At 53.2% G+C, this 27911-nt stretch overlaps 3 protein-coding genes across 12 annotated transcripts; 2 read left to right on the plus strand and 1 right to left on the minus strand.

The window, feature by feature from the left end:
• Positions 1-1923: 1923 nt before the first annotated feature.
• ZNF821 (zinc finger protein 821) lies at positions 1924-15401 on the minus strand. Of its 9 annotated transcripts, none has more exons than XM_065663492.1 (8): positions 14489-15401; positions 14196-14365; positions 12772-12863; positions 5807-5932; positions 5208-5350; positions 4543-4647; positions 3516-3682; positions 1924-2839 (listed from the first exon to the last, which is right to left on the minus strand). In XM_065663492.1, exons 3-8 carry the CDS (start codon positions 12809-12811, stop codon positions 2185-2187), a joined length of 1236 nt encoding a protein of 411 aa, XP_065519564.1. In that variant the 5' UTR covers positions 12812-12863; positions 14196-14365; positions 14489-15401; the 3' UTR covers positions 1924-2184. The 9 variants fall into 9 exon arrangements, with proteins under 9 accessions (XP_065519564.1, XP_065519571.1, XP_065519569.1 ...); XM_065663499.1 differs by lacking the exons at positions 14196-14365; positions 14489-15401 and adding exons at positions 12297-12361; positions 12561-12639 and having other exon boundaries at positions 12772-13259; XM_065663497.1 differs by lacking the exon at positions 12772-12863 and having other exon boundaries at positions 14489-15400.
• IST1 (IST1 factor associated with ESCRT-III) lies at positions 14815-24127 on the plus strand. 2 transcript variants are annotated; one of them, XM_065663501.1, is made up of 10 exons: positions 14815-15024; positions 16983-17082; positions 17685-17865; positions 18124-18211; positions 18457-18540; positions 18890-19000; positions 19365-19571; positions 20673-20765; positions 21941-21986; positions 23119-24127. In XM_065663501.1, exons 2-10 carry the CDS (start codon positions 16995-16997, stop codon positions 23316-23318), a joined length of 1098 nt encoding a protein of 365 aa, XP_065519573.1. In that variant the 5' UTR covers positions 14815-15024; positions 16983-16994; the 3' UTR covers positions 23319-24127. The 2 variants fall into 2 exon arrangements, with proteins under 2 accessions (XP_065519573.1, XP_065519574.1); XM_065663502.1 differs by having other exon boundaries at positions 14815-15020.
• On the plus strand, positions 23845-27911 carry DHODH (dihydroorotate dehydrogenase (quinone)). Its single transcript, XM_065662760.1, has 9 exons — positions 23845-23923; positions 24320-24633; positions 24833-25032; positions 25245-25327; positions 25847-26034; positions 26433-26546; positions 26861-27014; positions 27083-27242; positions 27376-27911. The coding sequence occupies exons 1-9, from the start codon at positions 23845-23847 to the stop codon at positions 27428-27430; spliced, it is 1347 nt and encodes a 448-aa protein (XP_065518832.1). The 3' UTR covers positions 27431-27911.

The raw sequence follows: 27911 nt of genomic DNA on the forward strand, positions 1-27911 counted from the left end.
TTCGTTACTGAGCTTTCCATGGCTCCTCCCTAGCTCACTGCTTTTCCACATTCCTCACAGTAGTTTTGCTGCTGACTATGCGAGCAAAAGCAACTTTTGACCCGTGTGTTTCTTTTTGCCAGTGGTCCCCACTCACGCCACAGTGTTACCTGCAGTGACCACTGAAAGTCACTGTTGGTCACTATGAGAATTAATAACCTGAGTGTGATCCGTGGTCCTACATGGGCTGTGTATCAGTACATCTGACTGTACTGAACCGGTTGAACAAGCTCAGCTTACAGTGAAGTCACAGAAGGGTTGTGGTGGGAGTGGAGCTCTGGAGGTTCATCCAGTCCAACCCCCTGCGCCAGCAGGGCCACCTCCATCCAGCTGCCCAGGACAGTGTCTCTGGAGCACCTCCAAGCTGGGGGACTCCACAACTGCCCTGGGCAGTGAGAAGTGTTCCTGATGTTCAGAGGGAACTTCCTGTGCTTCAGTTTGCGCCCATCACCTCTTGTCCTGTCACTGGGCATCGCCGTAAGCAGCCTCGCTCCATTTTCTCCACGTTCCCCTCGGGTATTTATGCACATTGACAAAATCAATCCTGCTCTTCCCTGGGCTGAACAGGCCCAGCTCTCAGCCTTCCCTCACAGGTGACGTTCCAGTTCACCCTCTTAGTGGCCCTTTGCTGGACTCTCTGGTACATCTGTGCCTCTCTTGCACTGTACAGCCCAGTACTGGACACAGCACTAAGGTGTGGCCTCACCACTGCTAAATAAAGGGGAAAATAAATCCATACAGAACCAGAGTACTGACTTACCCTTACTGTTTGTTTACCATTAAATCAACTCTTTCACTTGCAAACCTGAAATGCTGTTGCCCTGGGTTGAGCAGCAGCAGTCATTTTTCTCCTTCTCAGGAGCTAGTGCAGTACTGTGTTTTGATCTTTTGGCCTGGGAACAGTAGTTTAAACCCAACCACAAACCTCGTCCACTCACTCCCCCCCTTCTTGCCCTCCCCCTGCTCCTGGAGGGATGGAGAGGAGAATCGAAAAGAATGCAACTCCCATGGGTTGAGATAAGAACAGCCCAGTAACTAAGGTATAACACAAATCATTACTGCTACCACCAGTAATAATAATGGTAAAGGAAATAACAAGGGAAGAGAATACAACACCTCAGCACCAGCCAACCAATAACTCGCCCCACTCCCCCCAGCCGAGCACCGACCGATACCTCCTCCAACCCTGCAGTCCCAGCCCTTTCGGGGTAACTCTCGGTTACATCCTGGCCATGCCGTGCTGTGGTATGGAATACCTCTTTGGTCAGTTTGGGTCAGGTGTCCTGTCTCTGCTTCCTCCCAGCCTCCCCTCCTCCCTGGCAGAGCGTGAGGCTCACAAAGTCCTTGGCCAGACCAAACATTCGAGCAGCAACTGAAAACATCGGTGTTATCAGCACTGTTCCCAGGCCAAAAGATCAAAACACAGCACTGTACTAGCTCCTAAGAAGGAGAAAACTGACTGCTGCTGCTCAACCCAGGACAGCTGTTTAAGTGAAAATGAACTTGAGAGTAAACCCGCAAACTTCTCTGCTTACCTCGGTCAACCTTTCTTGTAGCATTTATATGGGGTATCTTAGAAGAGGAACTTAGTGTCTCTTAGTTTTTCCATGAATGATACTGCAAAAAGGCACATAATGATAGTGTTAAGAGTGTGCACAGCCATTTCCAGGGAGACAACATCCTCCTTTGCTTTGTCTTTACGGGCACAAACTGCAAGGAATTTACTCCTGGAGGAGCTGTGGACTACCAAAGTCCTCAGCTCTGTAGTTCACACTTCGCAGGCTTTCACCTACAGCAGAACTGCAAGAACTGCAGCAGCCCAAACCCATTTAATGGGGCAAGAGTGCAAGAACACAACAAAGCACAAAAGGTAAAGAAGGGAACTAAATAAACATGAGCATTAATTTATTTTCCCTCTGTTCACAGGCAGTGACTTGGTCCCCAGAGCAGAGTGGATCCTCAGAATCTGCTCCCACCAGGGATACTTTGGCAGGCACCCCTCAGCTGTCCCCCTCCTGTGCTCAGGAGAAAGCCAGAACTGTCTGTCAGGGCATTAGCCAGGGACACACAGCAGCCTCCTGAGAGGAGAAGCTACCAATGCACGTGTGCCCGTACAGCAGAGGTGGCACGGTCCTTGGCTGTAGCTTAATGCAGCGCACTGTTGCTCTGCTCCTCAAAGGTCATTTTGCCCAGCAGCTGGCTCTCCAGCTCCACACTGCTCACTGGTAGCTGGAAGAAGTTCATTTCAGCTGCCAAAGCGGCCATGGCAGAGGGGTCTTGGCCAAACTGTGCCCGGAGCATCATGTCCATTTTCTCCAGGCGCCGCTTGAGCCTCTTGGCCTCGCGCTCTCGGATGAGCCGGGCCTGGCGTTTCTCTGGGGTCTCATTGGCGCGTTTCAGTCTCATGGCTTCCCGGTCCCTCTGCAGTCGCCGTGCCCGCTGCTCGTCCGTCTCCTGCATGCGCTGCAGGCGCTTGGCTTCCCGATCCCGCATGCGCCTTACTTCCCGCTCTTCGGGCGTCTCGTTGTCCCGCCGGCTCTTCTTGGCCGTGCGCTCTCGTTCCAGCCGCTGCAGCCGCACCTCCAGGGGCTCGTTCTGCCGCCGCAGAGCCCACTTGCGCACGCCGGGCGCCTGCGCCTCCAGCAGCCTGCGGTACGCCGCGCAGTTGTTGCACACCAGCAGGATGGCTGCAGGGTACACGGCAGGGTGAAAGGCAACGTCCTTCCCTTCAGCACTGGAGGGGCCCTGGCTCTGTGGAGCCGGCAGCCGGTCGGCGCTGAGCATCTCTGGCAGCTTTGCACTGGAAAGCAGAAAGAGAAGAGTCAGAAACTCGGTGCTAACAGGAGCATCCCCACCTCAGACTGCCCAGGCAGCTTCCTAAGCCCACAACAGAGGCCTCTGCTAAACCATTCCTCCTCACAGACACGTCTGAGCATCTAAAATGAAGCAATGTCACATCTAGGGGTCAGAAGCATGTTATCTGGATTGTCAGAGTGCAAGAGCAGGTATTAAGCAGCAAGTTGCTCCTCCCCATCATCTCTAGATTCCTCTTTTCTGTTCTATAGGACTCACCAGTCCTATTCCACTGGTCAGTGGTTAGTCTTCCACCAGGCAGGATACAAAGAACATTTTGGTTTCTCCCTGTAGTCCTGCTCTGGAAATGATCAACCCCCCTGGGCAGTAGACCCACTCTGATGGAAGTGGCAAAGGAAGCAGCTGGTTGTTCTCCAGTGACTGGAGACCCCAGTGCTTTTTGCACAGTTCTAGTTCTTCACAGAGCAAAGGAATACCCTTTCAGCAGCACAGCCCAGGGAGGTCTTAGCAGGTGATGCAGAGCTGCGGGCAGGAAGGGATCAAGGGAATGTCACTCACTGCGGGTGTTCAGTAGGTCCAGAGCCATGACCTCTGTGTCATTTAAGGCACCTAATCTTTACTGTGGCTGCTCTAGCCCACTCCCCACCCAGGGTGACCCTGACCTGTTGAACGTGGCGTGGCTGGTGAAGCGTGCCCCGCACACCGCACAGTTGGACAGCTGGTCCTCTGAGTGGATCAGGAGATGTCGCCCGAGGGATCCTGGTGAGCTGAGGGCTCTGCCGCATACAGGGCACATGTAGCTCTTGGCACTCACCACTGCTGCACTGTGCTGTGAAACAACGACGAGGTGGCTAGTTACCAACTGCCCAGTCTGAGACAGGCTCAGCAGATACGGCAAACCAGTCAGCTCAGCCTCTTGGAATGGAAACACTTTACTGCTAAACCTCTGTCAGACAGCTCCTAGACTAAGCTCAAGACACCTGGGGTGTCACAGGTCAGACAGCAAGGAGGAGACCTTTCTACAGCTCCACTCTGGTACAAGAGAAACAATTAAGGCCAAAACACTTGGATTGTAAAACCCTTGTTTTCAGAAATGCATCTGAGAAGCTGCCGTTGCTGCACAAAGCATGACTGGACTAACAATAGGAACGACACTGGTGAGGAAGCACTTAGACGGAGGCAGTCACCTTGTGCAGGTAAGGGGCCAGTTCTGCTTCATTTCTCCTTTTACAGACTTTGATGTGCTGTGAAGAGAGCACTGACAACAAAACCTGTGAGATTCCAGCATGGTTTTCCTGCAATACTGGAATAATTTTAGAGGAAGAACAGCTGTTTTCACAGGTAGGAACTGTGATAAAGATACAAAATAAAGAACTGACTGATTAGGAGGAAGGTTTATCTCACTGAATAATGTAAAAATTGCTTCCAGGTTTAATCTGAAGGACTGCCTGGTCCAAGCCTGCAACTACTTGCAGAGTCTGCCTTGGGCTTAGAGTTGTGTTTTCAGATCTACAGACTGGTGCCCTGCTGATTCTTTCCCCAGGACACCCTCTGGACACTCTACTGCTGTAAACCTCAGTCACATCCTAGGTATAAGCTCAGTTCTGAGACTGCAAAGACCAGAACAAAGCCACCCTGTGCTTTGGGTTGTTGCTCAATTTCGGGCTTAAGGCCAGAGATATCCCTTACCTGGTACACGTGAGTGATGAGCTGCTCTCTGCCTCCGCACTCCAGCTGGCAGAGGGGGCACTGTGACAGTCCCAGCATTGGGTCAGCATTCAAACCCCCAGGCACCTACAGGGAGGAAAAGCCACCCTGGCGTAAGGCAGACACACCACCTTCCCTTAGTATCTGGTCAGTACCGCCAAGCAGGCTTTGGCCAGACCAAGGGTTGTGTGCCCAGTCCCAGTGGGGCTGGTTCGTGTTGTTGCACTCTGAAAATTACTTTATGTAGTCTCTGAGCAAAACTCTGGTGTCTGCAGGAGAACAGGCAGAGGCCTCAAGGCCTCTGCATGCACCCAGGCTCTTCCAGCACACTGGCTCTGGTAGGCAAGGCCTGCTCCATAGCAGAAGGGAGGGGAAGTCAGTCAGAGAAAGGCACGAGGACTTAAAGAAGGGGGCACACTCTGCACAATCATCTTGGGCAGCCAGGAGAACCATACTTTGTGCAGGCTATCTCATGCTCCTGGCAGCCCAATAACTCTTCATACCCTTTCCTCCTGTCAGGAGGTGTTGTTTGGAGGAGGTGGGAGGGAGAAAAAGATAAGAAACAATGATGGGGAGACAAGGTGTTTAGATGGTACCTGTCTCACCCCTGGGAGGCCCAGGTGAGTGTAGCACCAGTACACACTTGCCTCATTTTCTCCCATCAGTGGGGCTTCAGCCACAGGTTGTTCTTCATTCTCTAACTCTTTCTTTACTTTCACCACTGAGCCATCCTCCTCAGAGGTATGTGAAGAAACTTCATCCTGTGTGGTTTCCTCATCATCACTGCTACCTAGAACATGCAGAACAGTAATTCCAAGTGTCAGGACCCTGAGAGCACTCATAAGCCTTAACTGTCCTGACTAGCATTACCTGGGGCCTCTACCCACCCCTCAGACCAGGGGCTCCGTTTAAACTCGGGCTGGTGCACTTCAAGGACTGAGGTGCTCATATGCTGCTGAACCTCCTCCTGTTACCACCCTGCTCTGCTGAACTGGGACCGCATCCTGGTGGTGAGGTCATTGCCCACCCTGGGGGGCGGTGGTCCTTGGCTCTGGGCTTACATTCCTGTAGGGAGCAGCCCTGCTTTGGCTGTATGCAAACAATCCTGCACAGGAGCCAAGGGCTAACCCAGAGGAGATGGGTAAGATGGCCCTCAGAGGACCCCCACAAGCTGTGCAGCACCTAGCCGCTTGTCACGGTGTCCCCAGTCCACTACCTTGCCATTATTGGAAGGGGCAGAACTCACTGCTGCTGGAGTCGGGGTCTCGCAGTTGACAAATGGCTGGCCTTTGGTCACCAAGAGCTCCAGGAAAGTTGGTTTTCATCATGGCTTGTCGGGCTTGCTCCTCCAGCCCTGCAAAGACTTGCTCCCCTGGCAGCCACAAGAACAGAGAGTCAGACTGATGCCACTGCCTTGCTTTCACCACCAAGGCTTGCCAAAACCAGAACAAGTATGGGGGTGCTCACCTGCACTGTGCAGCACCTCTGAAGTCACCTCTCAGAAAGCATTTAAGTAACTCTCTGCTTGCCTACCCTGCAACACCAGCCTCTCGTACCCGCTGAGGTGAGTCCAGCCCCTGTGTGTAGAACAACCTCGCTAGCAGAAACGTCCAACATCGGGCTGCACTCTGCATACTCTTTATATACCACTTCATCCACAAAACCCCTGTGAGATCCCATCTATCTGCTGTACATGGCCAGGTGGCTTTCTCTGCTACCAAGCTATCTGCCAGTAGAGCTACAGCACAGCTCTGGGTGGAAGGGAAGCCGCTGGGGGAATTACAACAGCATACCAGATCATGCACAGTGCTATAAGGCTTTGGAAATCATGAAGTCGTATTCCCTGCTATAACATGCAACTTGCACAAAACCAGTACCTCCCTGCGTTCCTGACACCTCACCTGCCCTCCACAGTGCTATCAAAACCAAGGCTTGTCCTTGTCATGTTCTGCCACCACCCTCTGTGCCAGGACTGAGGACACGCTGCCCTTCATGAAGGTGTTTGTGCCCAGAGCTGGTATTGTCCTGCTTACGTGATGGGTAACTTGCTTCACCACCGTATCTTGCTCAGGAATGGCTCTGGCTAAAACAAACCTCAGTGGTACTTCAATGCTCAAAACAGAAAACTAAGGGAATGAACCCAGGGAGCTGACATGCGGGGTTAGGACAGCTTACAGTCTGTTCGTTGAAAGACACTGATCACTACTACTTCAACTCAATAAGAGATGGCAAACAAATTGAAAGAAGTGATTATTTGTGCCTCTCTGAAAGAAAACTTCCTACAGTGTTCTCTTCTAAGGAGAACTTCTGGTTCCAAAGAATAACAATAAAAGGCAACAATTAATTTTCATATTTAATCAAATGTCTTTGCTCCAGATCTGGTTCTGATTTACCCCTCAGTGGATGAGCTGGGAGCGCTTGGGGCAAGATGCTGAAGTTCCCAGCAGGTCAGCTTTGGGTTAAATCTATCAACTGATGTCTAAGTTCTCAAGAATCACTCAGGCATAAATGCAAAAATGCTAACGAAGATGCAGTGCATTTTTCACATAAAACCAAAACCAAAACATAGCTTTCAGAAGAAAATTGTACCTTTTAGTATAGGGCCACAACTGGCAACAGCATAACTACAGCACTGCATTCTTGAGCCATGAAGACAGCACCAGCCCTGTTACAAGGACAGATACATTCCTACACGCTAACCTGTTTCAGCCAGCTTTGCCCCGTGTTCATACTCACACTGCCTTTCTGGTGCTTACCTCCCAATTTCCAACAGTGCTTTAAAAAGCAGTAATTTAAAGATTTCAAAGACCTTCAGAAGTTTCATGAAGACTGTGGGAGAGGAGTTTTAATTCCCAACATCCCCCCAAAGGCATTTGAAGGCATTTATAATTCTGTTTCAGAAATGTGAGAGAGGTTTCTGTGGAAAAGACTTGAGAACACAATCCATGTGGGCTGATGAGAGGTGCTGAGGAGTACCCAGAGTGTATTTGTCACCAAAAGTAGCAGGTACTGTCGTGACTGCTGTGACACATGTATCCCCATCAGAAGCCACTCCAACACTGAATGGTTTTCATAGCCTGGAGTGCTGCTTTTAGTTCTGGACCACAACCGCACACTGGTGGGACCAAGATACAGACTGTATGAACAGCAGACATTACAGAATTACAGCGCCTCTCCAAAATGCAGATATGCACCAACCACCAGGACAAAAGCTAAAGACCAGAGACTAAAAATCATTGCAAGACAAAGGAAAGTATGGTGAATGAGGAAACCTGTCCAGCACAGGACAGATGTTAAAACAATGGTGGGAAACATGCTACCTGTGGCAGAGTTACAGAACAGGATTCCCAAACACCACTGTAAGTCCCAGTGGAAGTAGGTAGGTGCTTGTTTTCTTTCCCCTTTCCTCTCCCAGATGGCTTACGTTTCCACTGAGCAGCAGCCTGGAGTACTACAGCAGCAGGCTCCTGCTCAGATACACAGATTATGCAGACAGCCTGCAGGATTTGAAAAGGTGTGATCTTTACATAAGGTAGCTGAGAAGGAAACTCCTCCTGTGAGTAACACTAGCATCAACCACAACAACTGAGAGCGATCGTGTCTGCCAGTGGCCTTTCTGTACAACATACCCAGAACCAAGTTAGCATTGATTCAGCGCAGTGCAGAGAACTGTCAGCTCACAGCCAGAAATGCAAATTGTTAACCAAACCAGTGCTGTTAGCAGATGATATCTTGTGCATTCTCCACTAGCCTGTATCTAAAAAGGCAGCATGGGATTGGGAAAGACAAACTTTTAAAAATGCTATCTTTAGCCTATACAGAATTCCTTATGTATTAAATTAATATTGTCTCCAAAAGAACTTAGGGAACACTGTCCTGTTCATCTACTGATGGACTAATATTTGGTAGTATGGAGTTACACTTGTTTCTGCACACACATGCTCACACAGACACACCCCCACCTCCACCCCACTTTGAATCCACTTCTATTCATTTGGAAAGGAAGTAAGACAGGCGACAGCTTTACAATCACTACTATCAGTAAAGGATGTTGTGCTCAATAGTCAACTCACACTCTTCTGCAGAAGTTTCTTTATTAAATACAAATATGGCTGCAGGCTGACCACAACACTGAAACAGTCTGACCACAAGACCAAAACAAGTCACTGTATTTGTTTTACAAACAGCTAGAAATGTAGGACAATAAAAGATCATAAAAATGCCTCTGCTTTGCATTCCAGTTCTCTCCATACTCTTGTAAATGAGTGGGATGCCAGGTGAGCAGCTGTGCAAGTAGGGGACAACCCTGTGGAACTCTGCAACAGGGGTGTTATGACTGCTAGGATGTGGTGTTGTATCGACTTTGTAGCCAGAAATGATATTTTTCCTGAGCCCTTCCCTTCTTGAACTGTGTGAATGCAGGATAACTCTCAGGTGTTCTGGAAAACAAACACACAAACAAACAACCCCCACCCCAAAATCCATAAAACAAAATCAAAAGAAACTGCATCATTCCCCTGTCTTCCTTCCTAAACAGAAAGGTCTCTCAGATGAGCCTCTTTATTCCCTCCTCATACAACAGTTTAAAGTCCCTGTTCATGTAGGTCTTCTGTGTTCCTTTCCTGGACCTGAAATTTGCAAGTGTTTCCACCACTGTGGATCTAGTCCACCTGCCCCATCGCTACTTTGGCTTGTCCACACTGCTGTAGTGGTTACTGAAATGAAAAACAACACAATTGAAAGAGTTAACAACAGCAGCCCACAGAGCCCTTTAAGAACAAAGGATTTTGATGCAAGTAACATTTCTGCTCAGGTTTGAATGGTGGGTGCTATTTTTTGCAAGACACTTTCTCTTCAAACTTGGAATATTATAGACAGCAGAATTCAAGGAACACTGAAGAGCCCAGAATGTGTGCGTGTCAGAGGGAGAGGAAAGGAAATAGAAGATTAATAGGATATCTATACAAGGATAAATAGATCTAGGAAGTGGGAATTAATTTGACTAACAAAACCTGTTCTCAAGAGTTCTAAAATAAGCATCAATTGCAAGGGGTACAAGCAATACAAAGAACAGCCCATGGGACAGCAGGGACAGAAATAAAAGTGCATGCTAACAGCTGCAGCAACTTTTTCGCAAGCAGAAGAGCAGCATAACCGATGGGATGAAAGCACAGCACTGGGTGACCTTGAGCGCAAGATTAGATGAATTGCTTAGAGAGATTCTGTACTTTATACTTCAGACTCTGGGAGAAAATAAAGATCAAAATGAATCAATTAAGGTATCTTCACATGAACAATTCAGTTAATTGTAGTTTTCAGTTCAATATGGAATGGGAAATGCACTGCATGTATTCCAGTATTACTATTTGCCAGGTGTGCTTTTCATGCACCATGTGGCAAAACAAAATTAAATTATTAAGAACCAATTGTGTGCTGCAGCCGTGCCAAAGGGGAAATGACTACAATTAACACTGTAGAAGGAATGGCCATCATGCACCAGGAGACTTTCGTGATAATTTTTATCACTGTTTCTGTATTATTTTGAATTTCCTCACACATTTTTAACTTCCATTTAAAACTTCCCAGCTGGTCAATCTGCATGCTAAACAGAATGATTCTGTACTATGCGAGGACAGCAAACCATGCTGTTGTGAGAACAAGGTTAAATGGGGGCCATGCCAAACCTGGAAAGTAACCCTGGAAAGAGGTGGCACCAAGCAAGCCAAGAGAGGAGATCTGCAGCTGCCGCTTGCCCTTTGTGAATCCAAGAAAGAAGCTAACATGGAGTAGCCATGCAAGAAAGAAATAGGCACCATCCTCCCACAGATTTGTCCAGTTAGATACTCACAGCGGTACTTATGCAAATCCAAAACCGCTTCCCCAGCCCCATAGCCTGCCAAATCAGAACCCAGCTGCAGACAACTGCACAAAAAGCTGCATACCTGCTGCCCTTTTACTCCTTTCCTCCCAACCACTTCAGTCCCTGTGAAGAAGTCTCAGTAACGTGTCTGCTATGTCTCAGCCTGACTCCTCATTCTGCTGGCTCACCCAGTTCGTGCAGCTGATGCTCTTTGCGATTTTCCTCGTGAGTGCACTGCATGGCATTTCTGGGCCCTCGATACACAGCAGGCTAGGTAGACAGAGAAGTCCCAATGATGTGGTGGCGTTCATCATAAGAAAGGCAAGATTTCCCATCCCAAGTTGGAGACATCATCATTGACATGTTTCTTGTATCTTTCGGCCCCTTTATTTTCTTGTGGTCCTACTTAGTGCGTCTGATGGCTCCTGTTGAATAGTTGCTCTGTAGCAATGTACTGCATGTAAAGGAGGTGAACAGGTCCCAGAACTCCCCTCTATGGCATAACAGATGCCAACCTCAATGTCATGCCCACTGGTAGCATGTTTGTCAGATAGCTTCCCCCAAGACCAACACTGGAGATACAATCACTTGCACTGCAGATAAAAAAAGCTGCTGTTCGCTGTGAAAACAGCATACAACTGAACTCCATCATATGTATAGCTTTGTATATAATAGTTCAAGCTTCTGAAGAACATCACCCTTACACAGGAAATTGCATGAGTTTTCTCATGTGAAGTGCAGAAAACTGCCCACCTAAACATTCATGGAAACTCTACCCTGCACCAGTAGAGCTTAATACCCTTGGTTTCCACACGAGAGCCCACAACTCTACACCAGGGGAGACAGTGTAAATGCACGCCTTACTTAAGTCTGATCTAGAGGCCAGGAGTAATCTCTGGGCAGTTTCAGAAGCTAAAGTGCGTGGACAAAAGATGTGATACTGACATCACAGGACAAAGCATAGGACAAATCAAAGTTCGCTAAGGGAGACAATTTCAAAGTCATTAAAATGCTATCATGCAAATCAAAGCTACACTCTGCCCATGTGGAACCCAGCACCAGGAGCAGGAATAGGAAAGCACAGGTCAGTGCAGATGCCAAAAGCTATGCCTCAGACTCTTAGATGGCCACCAAGGAAAGCTTTGTCAGCTCTCCCAATGCCTGGCTCTAGCAGCCAATGGGGCTTTCAAGTCCCAGCAGAGATAAATTTCCCCAGTACACTCACTGAGTGTACAAAGTGTTAGGCTATATCCCACTGTATTTTCCCCTAGTACAGAGAATAGCAAGCATAGATTCCTGCTGCCATACCCATACAGAAAGGCAACACAAAGAAACGGGCAGAGACATGCAAGCCAGCAGCATCAGCAAAGTGAGGCAGTGTTAGGGCTGCAGCATTCAACTCTCTGTCCCATACCTCTGGCAGATACTCAGCTTAGCAATACCTAGGGCCTCTCATCAGCCTTCCTTGCTTTCAAAGATCTACAGAAGCAGGAATTTGTTTTCCTCATTCCAGCCCAAATTCTAACCATGTCTCTAGCAACACAGCCAGATATGATCAAGGCCATAGCTTTAGTCCCCCAGCATTCCTCAGCTGCAATCAGTCAAACAAAAGCGATATATGTGCAGTTTCCCCTTTGAGCCAAACATCCATATGCGTCTCCAGCTCCACTAACAGCTCTCTGTAGCCTGCCCACAAGAAGTGCTGATGTACAGCATCTTCAGCTCTTCATCTGCCAGGGGCTTTGCAGTGCTGGAGGAACAGAGATCTGTCCTGTCAGCTCAGCTCAAAAATAAGCTGACAGCATTTATCTGCCCAGTAAATTACTTGGTCACTGCCCATTCCCTGCAAGGAATGGCTTTACTTACGTTTACTTACATTATCTGGTAGGAAGCTGAGGTAGAGTGAGCTCAAGGAATGTGTCCGAGGTCAGTCAGTTGAGTCTGTGGTAGGGCAAAGATCAGAACCCAGGAATTCCTGGCTTTCTGCTACACACTATGGCCTAGAAGTTCCTTTGCTACCCAAGATGGGCCAGAGCCCTCAAGTCACATTTCTTAGTATACTAATTTGCACTTGTGACAGTGTGAATGCAAGGCACAGCTACAGGCCCTGCACATACACAACCTACTTTTACAGCATTACCTATTTGTTCAAATCTATCCCTGCCATGCCAGGACACAGCCAGCTCTCCTGATGCATAAAGCTCTGTTTCTCACAATTCCTGAGACGAAAAGTGAGTAGCCATCATTACCCCACAAACTGTACCTTCTCATCATTCCCCTCCTCCCCATCTCACCCTGCAGCAATCCAGCTAGGGCAAGGATCCGACGACGCTGTTTCACATAATACTCACAGTGAACTTTGTTAGGAGTGGTCTGTTTCCGACGTGACATGTTTCCCTGACCTGGGAGCACAGACTGTTCCTTCCCTCAGCAGAGGGCTCACCTGAGAAGAGAAGAGCCTGTCACGCACACCACTGGAACCTTCTGAGCCTCTGGCCAAACGCAGCTGGCTCCTTGGGTCATTCCCCACCCTTCTGCTTACAGGGCTTGTTCTACATCACCACAGCCATTTTCAGTGCCAGCATACAACATGATTCACAGCCATTTCACAAACCACTGTGCATGGGCAGTCCCACTCAGTTCTCAAGCAAAGTTATAAGCAAACCTGTCGCCAGCATACAAAAAGCTAAGACTGCTCCACTTCAAGAGCAACTGCAATCTCATCCCAAACACCCTTCTCCCTCCTGTCCATTCCCACAGCCAACAGGGCAGGAGCCTTATTGAACCTGCAGACCCTGCCCCACTTCTGGCTTCACATCCAGACAGAGAGCACACAAGGCCTCACCGTTCGCAGAAGGCAGACAAGGGAGCAGGCAGCCCTGCGGTCACAGCTCCAGCCCGGGGACAGGACCCGTCTCAGCCAGCCGCCTCTCGGACAGACTGACCTCACCGTCCGGCGGGCAGGCGCAGGGGCTGCTGCGCCCTCCCTGGGCAGGCAGGCAGGCCTGGGGGCAGGCGCTTGGGCACACACCCCGTGTCCTCACCTGGGGAGGCACCACCGACAGCGCAGCTCACATCGGGGATGCGCTGCCCCTCTCTCACAGGGCGGGAGACACCGACCCCCTCAAGCCATACAAAGGGGGAAACGTGGCCCCCCCGTCCGCAGACGGGCAGAGGAAGGGGTAAATCCCAACAGTCCCCTCAGACAGACTGACAAAAGGAGGAGCTGAGCCCATCTGCCCCCAGACAGACACAGGACCCCCGACAGCCTCCTCAGACACAGGTATTCCGTAAGCCTCCTCCGACAGACGGACTCGGGGACCCCAGCAGTCTCCCCGACAGAAGGAACCAGCTGTCTAAACAGCACCCAGGAGGCGGCAGGAGGGACCCAGCCCGCAGGCGGACACACGGGTGCCGCTCCCCTGGCAGAGGCACGGCCGGAGGAGCCCTGCCCAGGGTTCCGACATACGACCGGGGGACCCCTCCGACAGCCATGACAGACGGAAGGCCCGGCCCGGCCGCGCACGCAGAGGGACCGACCCTGGGGGTCACGGCGGGGCCGTCCCGGCCCCAGCCCGGCCCGCCTTACCCGGTTCCGCTGCAGGCGCCGGGAGCCGCAGACAGACAAAGGGCCGCCGGACAGACAGACGGGCAAGATGGCGGCGCCGCCAGAGCGCGCGGCGCGGGCACGGCGCGGGCACGGGGAGCCCGGCCCGGAGCGGGCAGGGGCCGCTCCTTGCCCCAGGGCCGGGCCGCATCGCCCGAAGCGCCTCACCTGTTGTGCATGGATCCGTCCCAGCCCGCGGTCCCCGGCCGCCCGCGAGGGGTCATTCGCGCCGGTTACGGGTCCCGCAAGCACCGGCCCCGCCGTTGGCCGCTGCCTCTCCTCACGCCCGGGGCGGGAAGCGGCTGCCCCGCTGCGCCCGAGCTGCGGAGTCTCGGACCCTGCAAGAGCGAGAGCTGCGGGTTACGGTTCAGGCAAGAGCCGCCGCGGCGTGAGCCCAAGCACCTGCCTGGAGCCGAGCCGCCCCGCAGGACAGCTCTCCCTCCCGACACGGGCCAGCTTACCCTCGGGGCTGCGCCGCACCGAGACCTGCAGGCACCAGGACCCGGCTCAGCCTCGGCTCGGCCCGGCCCTCCCGCACGGAGCCACAACCGCCGCCTGGCGCTCAGGGAACCGGGGGCCCTCCGCCCGCCTGCGACCGGCACGGAGCCTTCAGCCGAGCGGCTCCCACTCGGTGGAGGCGGCACCCGCTGCCGGCGGAACCTCCGCGCCGGGTGCGGGTACCGGCGGGCACCTATTGGCTGTCGCACTCACGCACTCGCTAGGGGTGGATCGCTCCGCCGGACCATTTAACGCCTCGTCGCCGGTGCCCGGTGCTGCGCCGCTGTCTCTCCTTCCCCAGGACACCGGCTCTGGTGCGCTGGCACCGCGTCCGGTGTTGCGGTGCCATCGCGCCCGGTGTTGTGGTGCAGCTGTTGCAGCACATCGGTCGTGTCCCGGTTGCGGCGTGGAGGGGAAGGCTCTGCGGATTCTTCCGCGAGCAGTGAGGTGGTGCGGCGGCGGCCATTTTGGGTACTGGAAGCTGCGCTGACGACGGTCGGTGAGTGGGGCCGGGGTGACGGGGCTCGATTGGGGGGCAAGGAGGTGCCGGTAGCGGGGGGCCTCCTTTCCCCGAGTGCCCGCTGGCTGGGCCGAGGGTAGGTCCGGAGCCTGCCCCGCCTGCGCTCTGAGACCGTCTCTCGGAGCTGCCTCGCTGGGGATGGATCGGGGAGGGGTCGGGGTCTCTGCCCTCACCCCGTCACGGTGCAGCCGCGCCGATGAAGCCAACCCTGGCCCCTGCGCTGCCGGCGCGCTGCGGGGAGCTAGCGCTGGTCCCTTGGAGCTGCGCGGCGAGTCGGGCCCGCTGGCGCTGCGCTGGAGGCCGCCCTGGCGAGAGCCTCGTTGCGCGGCGGGGAGAGGTTGATTCAAGTCTGGCCGCAGGAGCTGCGCGTCTGTAAGAAGGGACGGGGAGGCAAGACAGGGAGGAAAAGATTGGGTCAGTCCTGCAGCAGATTGGCTGGAGCCTCATGCGGGGCGGTGGGGCCAACAGAGCTCTTCGGAGGGGCAGGATGGTTGGAAAAGAAGCAGTGAGCTGGCTGCTTAGTGGCTACATTCGAATTAATCTGTTAAAACAGGTTGTTAATCGGAATAGATGTTTACTAGGTACTTTTATAAGACATTGCAACTCATTATGAGACTGTTTCATGCTGCACTATAAAGTTCTTTTAATGTTGTAGGAGTATGTTCGAGTTATGGAATGGCATAACCTTTTTTTTTATGGCATTAGGCTTGGATCATGCATATATATTTCTGCAGCAGCATTCTCTGAGCTTGGTTGGTTCTGTGCCTCGCTGAAGTAACTGTATTGATGTGTGAATAGATCAGTTAAATAAACTGGATATACTGTAGATAAGATTTGTTACAGTGCAGAGCACTTGTTACACACAAAATGGTATCGCTATCCAAAAGTCTGTGTTCTTTGGGTACAAGTTAAAGTCTTTCAGTGTGGTAGTTCTTAAGCATTTTTGATGAATGGTTCTTGGCATAGCAAAATGCTGTAACAACATGTCTTCTGAGTTAATTTTCTCTAGGGCTGAAGAGTTGAACTCCTGAGAGACTGGAGACATGCCAGAGCATGCGTGCAGGAAGCAGGAAGTGTGGTGGATATGAAATGGCAACTTTTTCCTCCTGATGACAGGATTGTAACAACCTTAGTTTGTACAGTCCTTGGGTTAATTATACAGCTAGTTTACAGCTTACATATTAATAGGCTTGGCTCTTGCAAACTTCTTAAAAACGTGGTTTTGTCAATGAAGTAACAGAGAGGATTTGGCTGTGATGGTTGTCACAGATGGCATCCTGAGGCATTGGTTTACTTCCCTCACCTTTCAAAGCATGGGAACGAAAGCATGTCTTCTAGCAGCTGTGCTATTTATTGTGAAATCTGTGGGTTTTTTCTACTCAGGCTTCTTAGATTTCTAGAGCTGAACCTCAAAACATGTCTCAGTAAGCTCAGTATACTGAACTGGGCACAGCCACACTTTCCTAGACCACTGCTGGTAGATGTTTCTCTAATGTTCTTAAAGCTTTGCTGTGCTCTGCTATTGACAGTAGTGGCTGGTGTCATTACCTAGCTTAGAGAGACCCAGGCCCTTATCTTCTTGACTTAGGATGTGTTTTCTAACCCTGCTTGTATTTATGGGATAATCCCAGGTTTTGATCATCATAAATCTCTTTCTGGGGTCAAAATTCAGTCTATCAGAGTGGGATTATCCAGGAAGTATCTATTCCCTGTTGTCATGGATAGGTACAGGGTTGTAAAATGGAAAAGGGAATGATGGGTGCTATAGGTCCAGTCATATTCAGGAATAGCAGGCATGGGCCTGTTTGGAGAATTCAGTGGTAGGGTTTTTTTGGTTTGGGTTTTTGGGGGGGGGGGTTTTGTCCTTGAGTAAAGCTGTGACTGCTCCTTCTGACTGGCAGTTTTTGGTTCCGCTGACTTTCCCTCTTCTCCCACAGGAAGCATCTATCATGTTGGGCGCTGGATTCAAGGCTGAGCGCTTGCGAGTTAACCTGCGCCTTGTCATCAATCGCCTCAAACTGCTGGAGAAAAAGAAGAGTGAGTATTTGAGGGGACAAGTGCAACGCAGGATGCTCTTGGGGCTCAGGAGCCTTGAGACTATTCTGGAGTTGGGGTACTTTTGTGGGCCAAGTATGGAGCAGTCTTTTGCTTTCCCTTGGTGAACCCAGGCCTTGCAGTCTGCCCTGGTGTACCCAGAGGAGCAGGCTGGCCACCTTCTTTGGTGTGCAGTCTGTGGGGCACATGGGGTGGTAGCACTGGGCTGTGTGTGGAGGGACATACCAGTTTGCCCCAGGAGTGGCTTTCCTGGGCTTTCTGTACTCACAGCATGGTGGGGAGGCTCTCCCCACCTGCCCTGCTCGGACATGGATAAGATCCATGGTTCTGACTGACTCTGCAGGCAAATTGAAGGTATAGGAGTTATTTTTGGCACCTAAAAGCCCACTCTGTTCTTCTGTGAGTTAGTGTGCTAGGACTTAGACACAGTGGCTCAACCAAGCCATGGCTGAGTGTCTTGTGTTGCAGAAGCTCAATGAAGGAGAGAGAGAAGCTTGTGGTGACTGTGTGGTGGGGACTGTGGATGGGTATGGTGACAGCAGCTCTGCCAGCACAGTGACGGGTCTTGGGGATATGTGCTATAGCTGAGCTGGCCCAGAAGGCAAGGAAGGAGATTGCAGATTATCTGGCAGCCGGAAAAGATGAGCGTGCCAGGATTCGTGTGGAGCACATCATCCGTGAAGATTACCTTGTGGAGGCCATGGAGATCCTGGAGCTGTACTGCGACCTGCTGCTAGCCCGCTTTGGCTTGATTCAGTCCATGAAGTAAGCTCTGGCCTAGAGGGTGTGCTGTGGGAGAGGGTCCAGGCCCTTGGGCTCAAGGAGGAATGCTGTTAGGGGCAGGCCTGGGGTACAGAAGGGAACCTGTATTTGGGTGTTCTAGGGATTTCAGAGAGCTTTTTTTCTCAGGCAGGGAAAACTGGAGCTCAGCAAGGTTGATGGGACCTTAAGGCTAAGCAGATTGAGGGCAGCCAAGACTTAAGTGCTTGGTGTAGAGCTAGGATTGTCTTCTATTACCCATAGGGAGCTGGACTCTGGCCTGGCAGAAGCAGTATCTACACTGATTTGGGCTGCACCACGACTCCAGTCAGAAGTGGCTGAGTTGAAGATTGTGAGTAGGGTTATTTGAGGGGTGTTACGTGTGCAGGGTGGGGGTGACACTGCAAGAAGCCACTGGATGGCTTTGGGCCTCTAATATTAAGGCAGAGGACATGTTTTTATGGGCTCTGCAGATTGAAACCCCATATAGTTGTCCCTGAAGCATCAGGGATGGCTAAGACTGCCCAGCTGGGGCACTCAGTAGCAGAAATGAGAGCAATACAGCAGATATGTAGTGTGTGGTTTCTCCTATTGCAGGTTGCTGACCAGCTCTGTGCCAAGTACAGCAAGGAGTATGGGAAGCTGTGCCGGACAAACCAGATTGGGACAGTCAATGACAGGGTAATGAACTGGTGGAACAGCAGCAGCCAGCTGGAGCTGGCAAAACAGACATGCCTGCTGTGGCTTTCTGCCCCCTTTTTGGGTCACCAGTGGCTGATGCCTGTGGCTCATGCAGGGTAGGGACCTGCCTTCTCTGGAGCACAGTGCTGAGGTCCCTGGTGGTGGGGCCTTGCTGTGTTGGCTGTAGAGGAAAAGGAGAAGCACACATGGAGTCCTGGCCTGTGGCTGCCAGCAGCCTCCCTTGCAGCAGTGCTGTTCTGGGAGGAACGGCATCCCTCCTTGTAGCAGCTGGGATGGAGCTTTGCTGCACTGCCCAGTCCCATGAGTGTCTCTCTACCTTGTGTTCTAGCTAATGCACAAGCTGAGTGTGGAGGCACCCCCGAAGATTCTGGTGGAGAGATACCTCATAGAGATTGCTAAGAATTACAATGTGCCCTATGAACCTGACTCCGTGGTGATGGTGAGTGAGGCATCTGCAAATCTGGAGCTCCTTTTGGTGTTCCAGTGGCTGAAATGTGTGGGCTTTCAGAGCACAGGGCTGTGGCATTGCAGCAAGCTCAGTGATAATTGTGCTTTGGTATTTTGTAGACTTCCTTTGAGTACATGATCCCTGCTCCTTCCCACAGCCCTACAGCATGTGGCCATAGTTAGCCATGCTGTAGTCCAGTTACCTTTCTGATTCCCATTAATATCACTGTGTAGCTGCTGTCTATTCTGTCCTCATTGTGTTGTCCCATCTTCTCCAAGCTGCATCTAATGCTCTTCAGAGGGATGGTATCAGAATAGGGATATGTTGGTGAGCAGAATTCTTCCACCCTCTCCAGGCCGAAGCCCCTGCAGGTGGAGAGGCAGATCTGATTGATGTGGGATTTACAGATGATGTGAAGAAGGGTGGCCAAGGAGGGGGAGGAGGTGGTGGGTTTACAGCCCCAGTGATTGGTCATGATGGATTAGTACCCATGCCAGTGATGATGCCTATGCCCATGCCAACACCAACTCCACCCTTCTCCTACCCGCCTCCAAAGGGACCGGTAAGTGCCTTTGTTTTCATGTTTCATTTTTCTGTGGAAGACTCCAGTTGTGGTGCTTAGCTTATGCCTGCTGCCTTGAGAGTGTCTGTACCTGATAGCTTGATGTGTCAGAAGGCTATCATGTTGGTGTGGGGCTGCTTGGGATGGAAACTGTTGGCGGTGCCGCTGAAGCTTCATGTTGCTTCTTGACTGTGGAGGTTCATAGCCCTCTTCTCCAGCCAGCCCTCTCTGCCTTCAGGGAATAGGGGAGTCCAGACTTAACTCCTGAGTCAGTCTTCTGACTGCCAGACTTTTGACCATGGTTTGGAGCTGCATTTTGACGTTGGTAGGCTGGTAGTGTGCCAAGATTCAGTTAAGGAAATGAGGTGAGTTTTGTAGGGTGGGAACAGCACATAAGAATGCAGAAGTGCTCTGCCTTCAGGCATGCAAGGGAAGGAGACCAGGCCAGTGCCTCTTGGAGATGTCTTATTGTGAGGCTGGAAGGTGGGAGCTGGAAAGAGCACTGTTCTCCAAATTCAGCCATTTACAGGGTATCTATAGACTGCAAAGTGGTGGAACAGTGGGATGGGTTGGAGTCTTTATATGGTTCCAGCAGTGCTGCAGTGGGTTTTGTAGAGAATCTGGGCCAAGCATCATCAGCTGGCTGTTGTCCCAGGCATAAATACAGTAGGGACTTGTGCCAAGTATAGGTCTTTTGAGGCACTGTTGTGTTAGAAGTAAGGGTAATACAAAGCCTTGAGTGAGCCAGAGACCTCCTCTGTCCTTTGTGATGCTGCACTCTGGAAAATGGCTCTTGTGTGCTTAATGCAGGGTATTGCCCTTTTTGTCGTAGTACTTCTAACGCCTTGAAAGGTGAAGTGTTTAGTCATGATGGCTCTTTAGAATAACCCAAAGTCCTGTTATCTGGGTTTGGTTGTTCTACGTGACTACACCTGGCTTAATACTTGTAAATCTTTTCCTTATAAGTATAAATTATACTGGGTTGGATACTTCCCTGCATTTACCTCAGATTACTTTCTCTGACTCCCACAGCAGCTGTAGGTGTCATGGTTGCTCTCCCAGGTGAGTAGTTTGGTGCATGACTGTCATCTCTCTGTACAGGAGAACTTCGGTGGTGCACCAGTGGGGACCTACCAGCCTTTCACCAACATTCATCCACCACCAGTTCCAGCAACCCCACCAACATATGAGTCTGTAAGTGCCTGAGCTGGGTCACCATTGTAGGCAGCACAGGGAACTGCAAGAAGAGGGCTGTGGTACCCACAGAAAAGGCAGATGTTGGTGAAGCACATTGCTGTTGACCTGTGTAGCTCTGGGGGTGGTGGTTGGTGTTGCTTGCAGTGCGGTGAATCACTGAGTGCATGTGATGGGAGTATGACTCATGACCTCATTCATCTGTGTGGTTTGCCTGCAGAAGAAAGCCAAGATTTATTTTACTGCTTTGTTAAAATGGTGATAAACACTTAACAAGTAGAGTCCACAAATTCTGATTTTTTTTTTTTTTTTTAATGTGAGGGCATATTGCTTTTGGTCTGCTTAATTATGGCTTTTGTCATCCAGGCTAACTATGTGTTAGTTCAATTTTGGCTGACTTAGATGATGTATGTTTAACCACTTCCTCTCCCAGACTTTTCTCAGTCCTTGAGGACAACAAAGGAGAGGATGGACTCTTTTCTTTCTCTGCTTGTCTATGTTTTTGTTGCTGCAGTTCATGACCATGCCTCCCATCTTGCTTTCAGCGACATGCTGCTTGTTTTTGAGGTATCCTGGGTAACAGATGAGCATTGGCAAGCACCCCTGAGTGCTGACACCTTGCACCCAAAGGCTGCTGTACAGCTGGTACAAGAGGTGCAGGCACAGACACAGGAGTTGTTAGCTGGGTGGGGACATGTCACTGCCTGCAGCCTGCAGGGAATGAGGAGTTATGCCAGCACAGCTGACCATGGGCCTTTGTCCCAACTGGATGAAGACCTGAGATGGGGTCATTTCATACCTTGCTACTGGTTACAAGGACATGTCTGTCCTTTATGAAAGAAAGTGGTGGCTGTGATTACAGCCATGGGTGAAGAGAGCAGTCTTCTCACACATCTGTAATAAGTATTTCAGACCTGCTAGTGGACATGCTCTCTTAATCCAGTTCTGGAATATGGCCAGTGGAGATGCTTTAATTGACAGGGAGGGAAAGTCGAAGCACTGCCTCCTTTTCTAGGGTAGAAAGGCAGGTTCCTGTGAATGTGCTGGGAGCCAGGGCCTCCAGCCCACTGGTGTGGCTGCTGCTGCCCATGAGCAGTGCCTACACATCAGTGAGATTCTCTGACTGTAGAAAGACTGTAGCAAAGAGCTGCAGTAAATAACAGAGTCTTTTTCAGATTGACGAGCCTAACGCTGACAAGGACACTCCTGCGCCAGTGCCTGGTGAGTACATCCATGAGTTTGGGAAACCTGGGATGGTCAGGGGCTGTACTTAGCTCAGGATCCTGGTGTTCCTGGAAGGACGCTTTCCACACAGGGAGCAATTTGTACAACCTGATGCATTTTGAGAGCATGATGTGAGTCTGGAGAGGATTCTGACAGAAGTGCAGAGTATCCTCTCTGAACGGGGCAGATCCAGACTTCCACTGGGAAACTCAAGAACTAGAGTTTGACATAGGAGTCAGTACTAGGTCTCCAGCTTGAGCTGTCCTGTCTGAGCAAAAATGGGGTGTTGCATTATACAATGAGAAAACAACAGCTCTAAGTGGTAATGTATTTTTGCACAGTGTAAATAATACTGCTCTGCAGCAAGAGAATGAAAGAAGTATGTACCAAGAGGGTAGATAGGTTTTGTATTAATGTCAGTGTTGAAGTTGCATACAGCAGAGCAGGGCTAGTAGTGATAGCTGTTATCCCTTGGTCCATCTGCCTGAAGTCTTACGAGGTGCTTCTTGCAGCGTAATTGGATCATAACAAAATTCTCCTGTCATGTGCAGTGTGATTTTGCTCTATGTGTTTTGAAAGCACTTGTTATCTCTAGCACTTGATAAAGACTGAGAGGCTTTTTAGAGTAAGTAGACCCTTGCCAGCTCCAGCAAGGTTTTCTCTGGGGAGTGTTCATGTGTGCTAAAGAAAGTAGGCCTCTGGGTGCACTGGGTCTGGCTGCATGTTTCGGTTTCAGCTGTGTGACAGTGTGATACCGGCGTGTGTCTCTAGGAGGTGCTGGAGTGAGGACCCCGGGGCTTTGGATCCTGGTGATACAGTCCTGCCACTGCAGGCGAGGGCAACTCCAGCCCGGCCGCAGCGGGCTGTAGGCTGCGGAGGGGCTTCTGTTGCAGCCTCAGCACAGGGCTGCGGGTCTGGATCTGCCTCGGCTGCTGCTCCTTCCAGCCACCTAAAGCTGAGATGTTGTGGTTTTCCCCAGTGAGTCTGTGTGATGTGAGCTGCCTGACCACTGGTCCTGTTCTGAAAACCACATTGGTACTGCCGGTTTTGGTAGAACAGCCTTTCTTTTGTGTGGCCCTCTTGTATCTGTGGTACTGAGGTAAAATGGTATTTCTCTTACTCTAAATAGGGCCTGAGCCCAAGTCGGAGTCTTCTTCTAAGCCACAGGCTGGAGCTCCTAATACCATTGATAACTTTGTGCTGCCTGAACTGCCGTCTGTACCAGACACGCTGCCAACAGCATCTGCTGGCATCAACTCTTCTGCCTCTGAAGACATTGACTTTGATGATCTTTCTAGGAGGTTTGAGGAGCTGAAGAAGAAAACATAAAACTGACTGGGCTGTAACCCCAGGGTGAGGGGCAGGAGCTGTGATGGCTCTTCTCATTGAAACTGACTCCCCTTGAAATTTCTTTTCTCTATTAACCTCAAATGAATGCACTCTTCTTTTTGAGCTCTTTTCTCACTGTACTTAAACCAACTGGTGCCACCGTCCTGACCTTTGTTGGTCCAGGAGGTGAGCTGCAGGAAGTCTGGTGAGACTGCAGCAGGCAACAGCTCCTGTCTGTCTGGGAAGCTGTACAGAGAAGCTGTGCTTGGCCTTCAGTCTCCAGGGCAGCATTGCCCACAGGCTCCTCCTCTCTGCTCCATGGCATCTGTTGTCAGGGTGATTAAGTCTCTCTGTTAGGATTTCCAGCTAACTGGGGCTGAGGTGGGGAACATGGTTGTGTGTGAGGAGATGTGACATTGTCCTTCAGGCTGTGCCCATCTGCCGCCTTCCTGGCTCCGGCTGTATCTGGTCGCAGTTTGCCTGATGTCCTCTTTGACTCCCGCTGGATGCTTCAGCCCTCTCCGTGATGTTGGCCGTGTCCTCAGCCCTGTTCCCTGTCCCGACCCCACGGCCACTGCAAGCATGCCGGACAGAGGACCTCGCAGGTGCTGGCTGGGCACTGAGCGCTCAGGTTGATCAAGGCTGAGGAGCGCAGACAGGACGGTGGGAGCAGCTCTGCTCGCACGGAGCACTGTGGAGCGTGCGGTTGTACCCGTGGCCCCTGTGGCCCCCTCTGTATCACGGACCGTTCCTTGCCGCTCGGGTGATCGGTGCCTTGCGGGCTGGTTCCTAATAAAGCCGGGGCTGCAGCGGCCGCGTCCGGTGCTGCGGGGACCGGGGACGAGAGGGCGGGGCCCCCGGGCTGGGGCGGGCTGAGGACAGGCTCCGCCCCCTGGACTCTCCCCCTCGAGCGCTGCCGTTTCGCTATTGGCTGCACGGTCCGGCCTCAGCCAATCACCGGGGTGGGGTCGCGGAAGTGACCGTCCACGTGTCGGGCTGAGCCGATGGCGGCGCCGCTGCGCGTGAGCGGCCGGCGGGGCGGGGGCCGGGGCCGGGGCCGGGGGTGCCGTGGGGCGGGCACGGCGCTGACGGTGTCGGTGCTGATCTCCCGCAGGGGCGGCTGCGGGCGCTGGCGGCGGCGCTGGGCGGCTGCGGGCTGCTGCTGGGCTCGGCGCTGGCGGCCGGCGATGAGCGGCTCTACGCGGCGGCGATGCCCGCGCTCCGCGCCCTACCCCCGGAAGCCGCGCACAGGGTGGCTCTGCGCGCCGCCGGCCTGGGGCTGCTGCCTCCGGCCCGGCCCGACGGCACAGCGCTGGTGCGGCTCTGCGGAGGGCGGGCACCGGGGCGGGGATGGGCGGCGGGCACGGCCGCGGCGGAGGTGTCCAGAGGGGCTCCCGGGGGGGTCCCGGGGGGAGCGTCGGTCCCCGGGCAGAAGAAACGGAGGGCAGGGGCTGGGGCTGGGGCGAGGCGCAGGTTCCTGGCTGACCGCGTGTGCCCCGGCCTCTGCCCCGCAGGAGGTGCGAGTGCTTGGGCTCTGGTTCTGCAACCCGGTGGGCCTGGCGGCTGGCTTCGACAAGCACGGCGAGGCCGTGGATGGGCTGTACAAGATGGGCTTCGGCTTTGTGGAAGTCGGGACGGTAACGCCCCAGCCGCAGGAGGGGAACCCCAGGCCCAGGGTGTTCCGGCTGGTGGAGGACGAGGCGGTCATTAACAGGTGGGACCCGAGGGTGCAGCTCTGCAGGGTCCCATGGGCTGCCCACACGGGGCCGGGTGTTCCTTTGGGTGGTACTGGCTCTGCTGTGGTGGCTCCTATGTGGGATGTGCTGAGCAGAGCTGAGGGACGGTCTGTCTCTTCCTGTGTCTCCTGTGCCCTGCTTGGGTCTTGTGGACCCAGCACAGGACTGAACCTTGCCTGTTGTGGTGCAGGTATGGGTTCAACAGCCATGGCCACGCTGCAGTGGAGCGCAGGCTGCGGGCTCGCCAGGATGCACAGCTCCGGCTCACTGGTGGTGAGGCAGCTTATCAGCCTTTGCTCTTGGAGTCTGCAGGGTGGGTTTGGGGTCTCCCATGCAGTTTTTTGTCTCCATGGGTTCCATGTAGGCCAGGAAGAGTGCGCAAAACCAGTGTCCAAGCATGGGAGGGCCCTGGCCACGCCAAAGTGCACTCGGACAGCAGCAGCCCTCTTGGGGCTGTAGCTCTTCTCTTTGGGACTGTGACCGGCAGCTTTCTCCAGGCATTTGCTCTGCAACAGAGGCTGCGTTTGCTGCTTTGGGCAGGATGTGTCTGCTGATTGCAGCCAGAGCTGGGCAGTTTCCAGGAGCCAGGCTGGAGGCTGCGGTGCTGGAGGTGCTAACCGGGGCAGCTGTGGTGATGCTGCTGTGCTTGCAGGACATTCCCAGGCAAACCCCCATGAAGCACATGGTCTGCATATCCCCATCTTGATTTGAGCTGGTGCTGGGGCTCCCGTGTAAGGTGCTCTGAGTGGTGGGTGGTCCTGCTGCTATGCTTCAGCCGTGTCTGTGTTCCAGTGGGGATGCCCCTTGGAATCAACCTGGGCAAGAACAAGAGCTCCACTGATGCTGCAGCTGACTACGTGGCTGGGGTCCGGACACTGGGCCCTTTGGCTGACTACCTGGTTGTGAACGTGTCCAGCCCAAACACGCCAGGGCTGCGGCACCTGCAGGGCAAGGCTGAGCTGCAGGACCTGCTGACCAAGGTGGGTGACCCTCACAGCCAGCCCAGACCACAGCTGCACCAGTGGGTGCATCCTGTGCCCTGGTAGTGCCTGCTATGCTCCGGCCAGGTTTGACAGCACAGGGAGGAGCATGGTGGCACCCTGGAGAGGTGGGCAGAGCCACCAAGATGTCCCCTGGTCAGCTGCTGGTACAGGGCTCACTGGGGCACTGTACTCCATGAAGAGGCACATAAGCAGTGGGGCACTGCCACCCGCTTTGCCTCCCTGCCCCATGGCACTGGGACTCGCTGTGGGCCTGTGCAGGCTGTGTGCCCTGGCAGCGCATGAGGAGAGCGGGGCCCATCCCGTGCTGCTGCTGGCAGTGGGTGCACACGTGTCCCCAGCACACGTTGCTCTGTGCCCCATGCACTGCCCTGCAGGTACTGGCGGCGCGGGACGCATTGCCCTGCGCACACAAGCCAGCTGTGCTGGTGAAGATAGCCCCTGACCTCAGCACACAGGACAAGCAGGACATTGCCAGCGTTGTCTGCGAGGTGAGGAGCGGGGAGCGGGAGGCTGGCAAGGAGCTGGGTGCTGTGTCCGGCTTCACCTCCTGCAGCGTGATCGCAGGAGCGCTGTGCTCCTGGCAAGCCACCTCGGAAGGGACAGGCGGACCTGCAGCGCTGGCTGCTGTAGGGACAGTGCCCCGTGTAGCTCTGAGTCTGTGAGGGCCTCTCTGTGCCACCCAGGGGCAGGGAGAGCTGGTTGCTTTGTCCCAGGTCGCCCTGCTGGTGCATGTCCCTGTGGCGTGCTGGCCTGGCGGCCGGGGGCAGAGCAGGGGTTGCTCATGGTGCTGCCCCCCCCTCAGCTCGGTGTGGATGGGCTGATTGTCAGCAACACCACGGTGAGCCGCCCCAGCAGCCTCCAGAGCCCGCAGCGCTCGGAACCTGGCGGCCTCAGTGGGAAGCCCCTGCGGGAGCTCTCCACACAGACCATCAGGGACATGTACTCCCTCACCCGAGGTAGGGGCAGGGGCCTGGGGGCACGGGCTGGTGTTGTCCGTGCTGTCCTGACCCTGCGTCTGCCACAGGCCGGGTGCCCATCATCGGCGTGGGTGGTGTGAGCAGCGGGCAGGATGCCCTGGAGAAGATCCGTGCTGGAGCCTCGCTTGTGCAGATGTACACAGCGCTCGTGTACCACGGGCCACCGGTGGTGCGGGCAGTGAAGGAGGAACTGGAGGAGCTGCTGAGGTGAGTGAGGGCCAGGCACGGCCCCAGGGAGCCCTAGGGCAGCTCCAGGCAGCCATACACCACTGCTTGGGCACTGCTGCTGTGCTGAGGCACGGTGCCAGGCCGGCCCATGGGCACATGCTGTCCCTTGTAGGGAGCAGGGCTTCAGGAACGTCATGGAGGCAGTTGGAGCTGATCACCGGTCCTGACACGCTGCAGAACCAAGGTCACGCTGGAGGAGCTCCGGACAACCAGGGATACGTCTGATGTTTCCAGCGCTGGGCAGGCTGGGACTAAGCTGAGGCCGTGGTCCCAGCCCTTGGAAGGGTCACTGCTGATGGGGAGCAGGGGAAGGGGCCTCCTGCTGCCGCTGCTGTCCAGGGCTGTGTTTGGGCTCCTGTGTTTGGGCTGCCCAGCAGAAAGCAGCACTGGGTGAGGCTCTGCTGTGCTCTGCCCGAGCTCCTGCTGCAGCGCTTCCCATGGAGGGCTTGCCTTCCCTTGTGTTACTGCCAGAGCCGTGGGCCAGTGTATGGGGTGTCCCCCCTGCCTGGGACCCACAGCCCCTGCCCGTGCTGGTGCCTGGTCCTGCACCACAGCAGCACAGCAGGATCTGCCCTCCTCCCTGCTCCACATGCGGTGCTGATGCAGACCTTGGTCCTGCCCGAGCTCAATAAATGTTTGTCTCCCCTG

Source organism: Lathamus discolor, chromosome Z (genome assembly GCF_037157495.1).
Source record: "Lathamus discolor isolate bLatDis1 chromosome Z, bLatDis1.hap1, whole genome shotgun sequence".
Lineage (NCBI taxonomy): Eukaryota > Metazoa > Chordata > Aves > Psittaciformes > Psittacidae > Lathamus > Lathamus discolor.

What these genes read in the sequence shown, in the direction of transcription:
- DHODH (XM_065662760.1), top strand. Translation starts at nt 23,845, where the DNA reads ATGTTGGCCGTGTCCTCAGCCCTGTTCCCTGTCCCGACCCCACGGCCA. An exon ending in GGCCCGACGGCACAGCGCTG is followed by an intron (nt 24,634 to 24,832) that starts GTGCGGCTCTGC and finishes TCTGCCCCGCAG; the next exon opens with GAGGTGCGAGTGCTTGGGCT. An exon ending in ACAGCTCCGGCTCACTGGTG is followed by an intron (nt 25,328 to 25,846) that starts GTGAGGCAGCTT and finishes TCTGTGTTCCAG; the next exon opens with TGGGGATGCCCCTTGGAATC.
- ZNF821 (XM_065663492.1), bottom strand. Translation starts at nt 12,811, where the DNA reads ATGTCACGTCGGAAACAGACCACTCCTAACAAAGTTCACT. An exon ending in CACTGATGGGAGAAAATGAG is followed by an intron (nt 4,648 to 5,207) that starts GCAAGTGTGTAC and finishes TCCTCCCTGTAG; the next exon opens with GTGCCTGGGGGTTTGAATGC. An exon ending in TCATCACTCACGTGTACCAG is followed by an intron (nt 3,683 to 4,542) that starts GTAAGGGATATC and finishes GTTGTTTCACAG; the next exon opens with CACAGTGCAGCAGTGGTGAG.
- IST1 (XM_065663501.1), top strand. Translation starts at nt 16,995, where the DNA reads ATGTTGGGCGCTGGATTCAAGGCTGAGCGCTTGCGAGTTAACCTGCGC. An exon ending in AACCTGACTCCGTGGTGATG is followed by an intron (nt 19,001 to 19,364) that starts GTGAGTGAGGCA and finishes CACCCTCTCCAG; the next exon opens with GCCGAAGCCCCTGCAGGTGG. An exon ending in CCCCACCAACATATGAGTCT is followed by an intron (nt 20,766 to 21,940) that starts GTAAGTGCCTGA and finishes AGTCTTTTTCAG; the next exon opens with ATTGACGAGCCTAACGCTGA.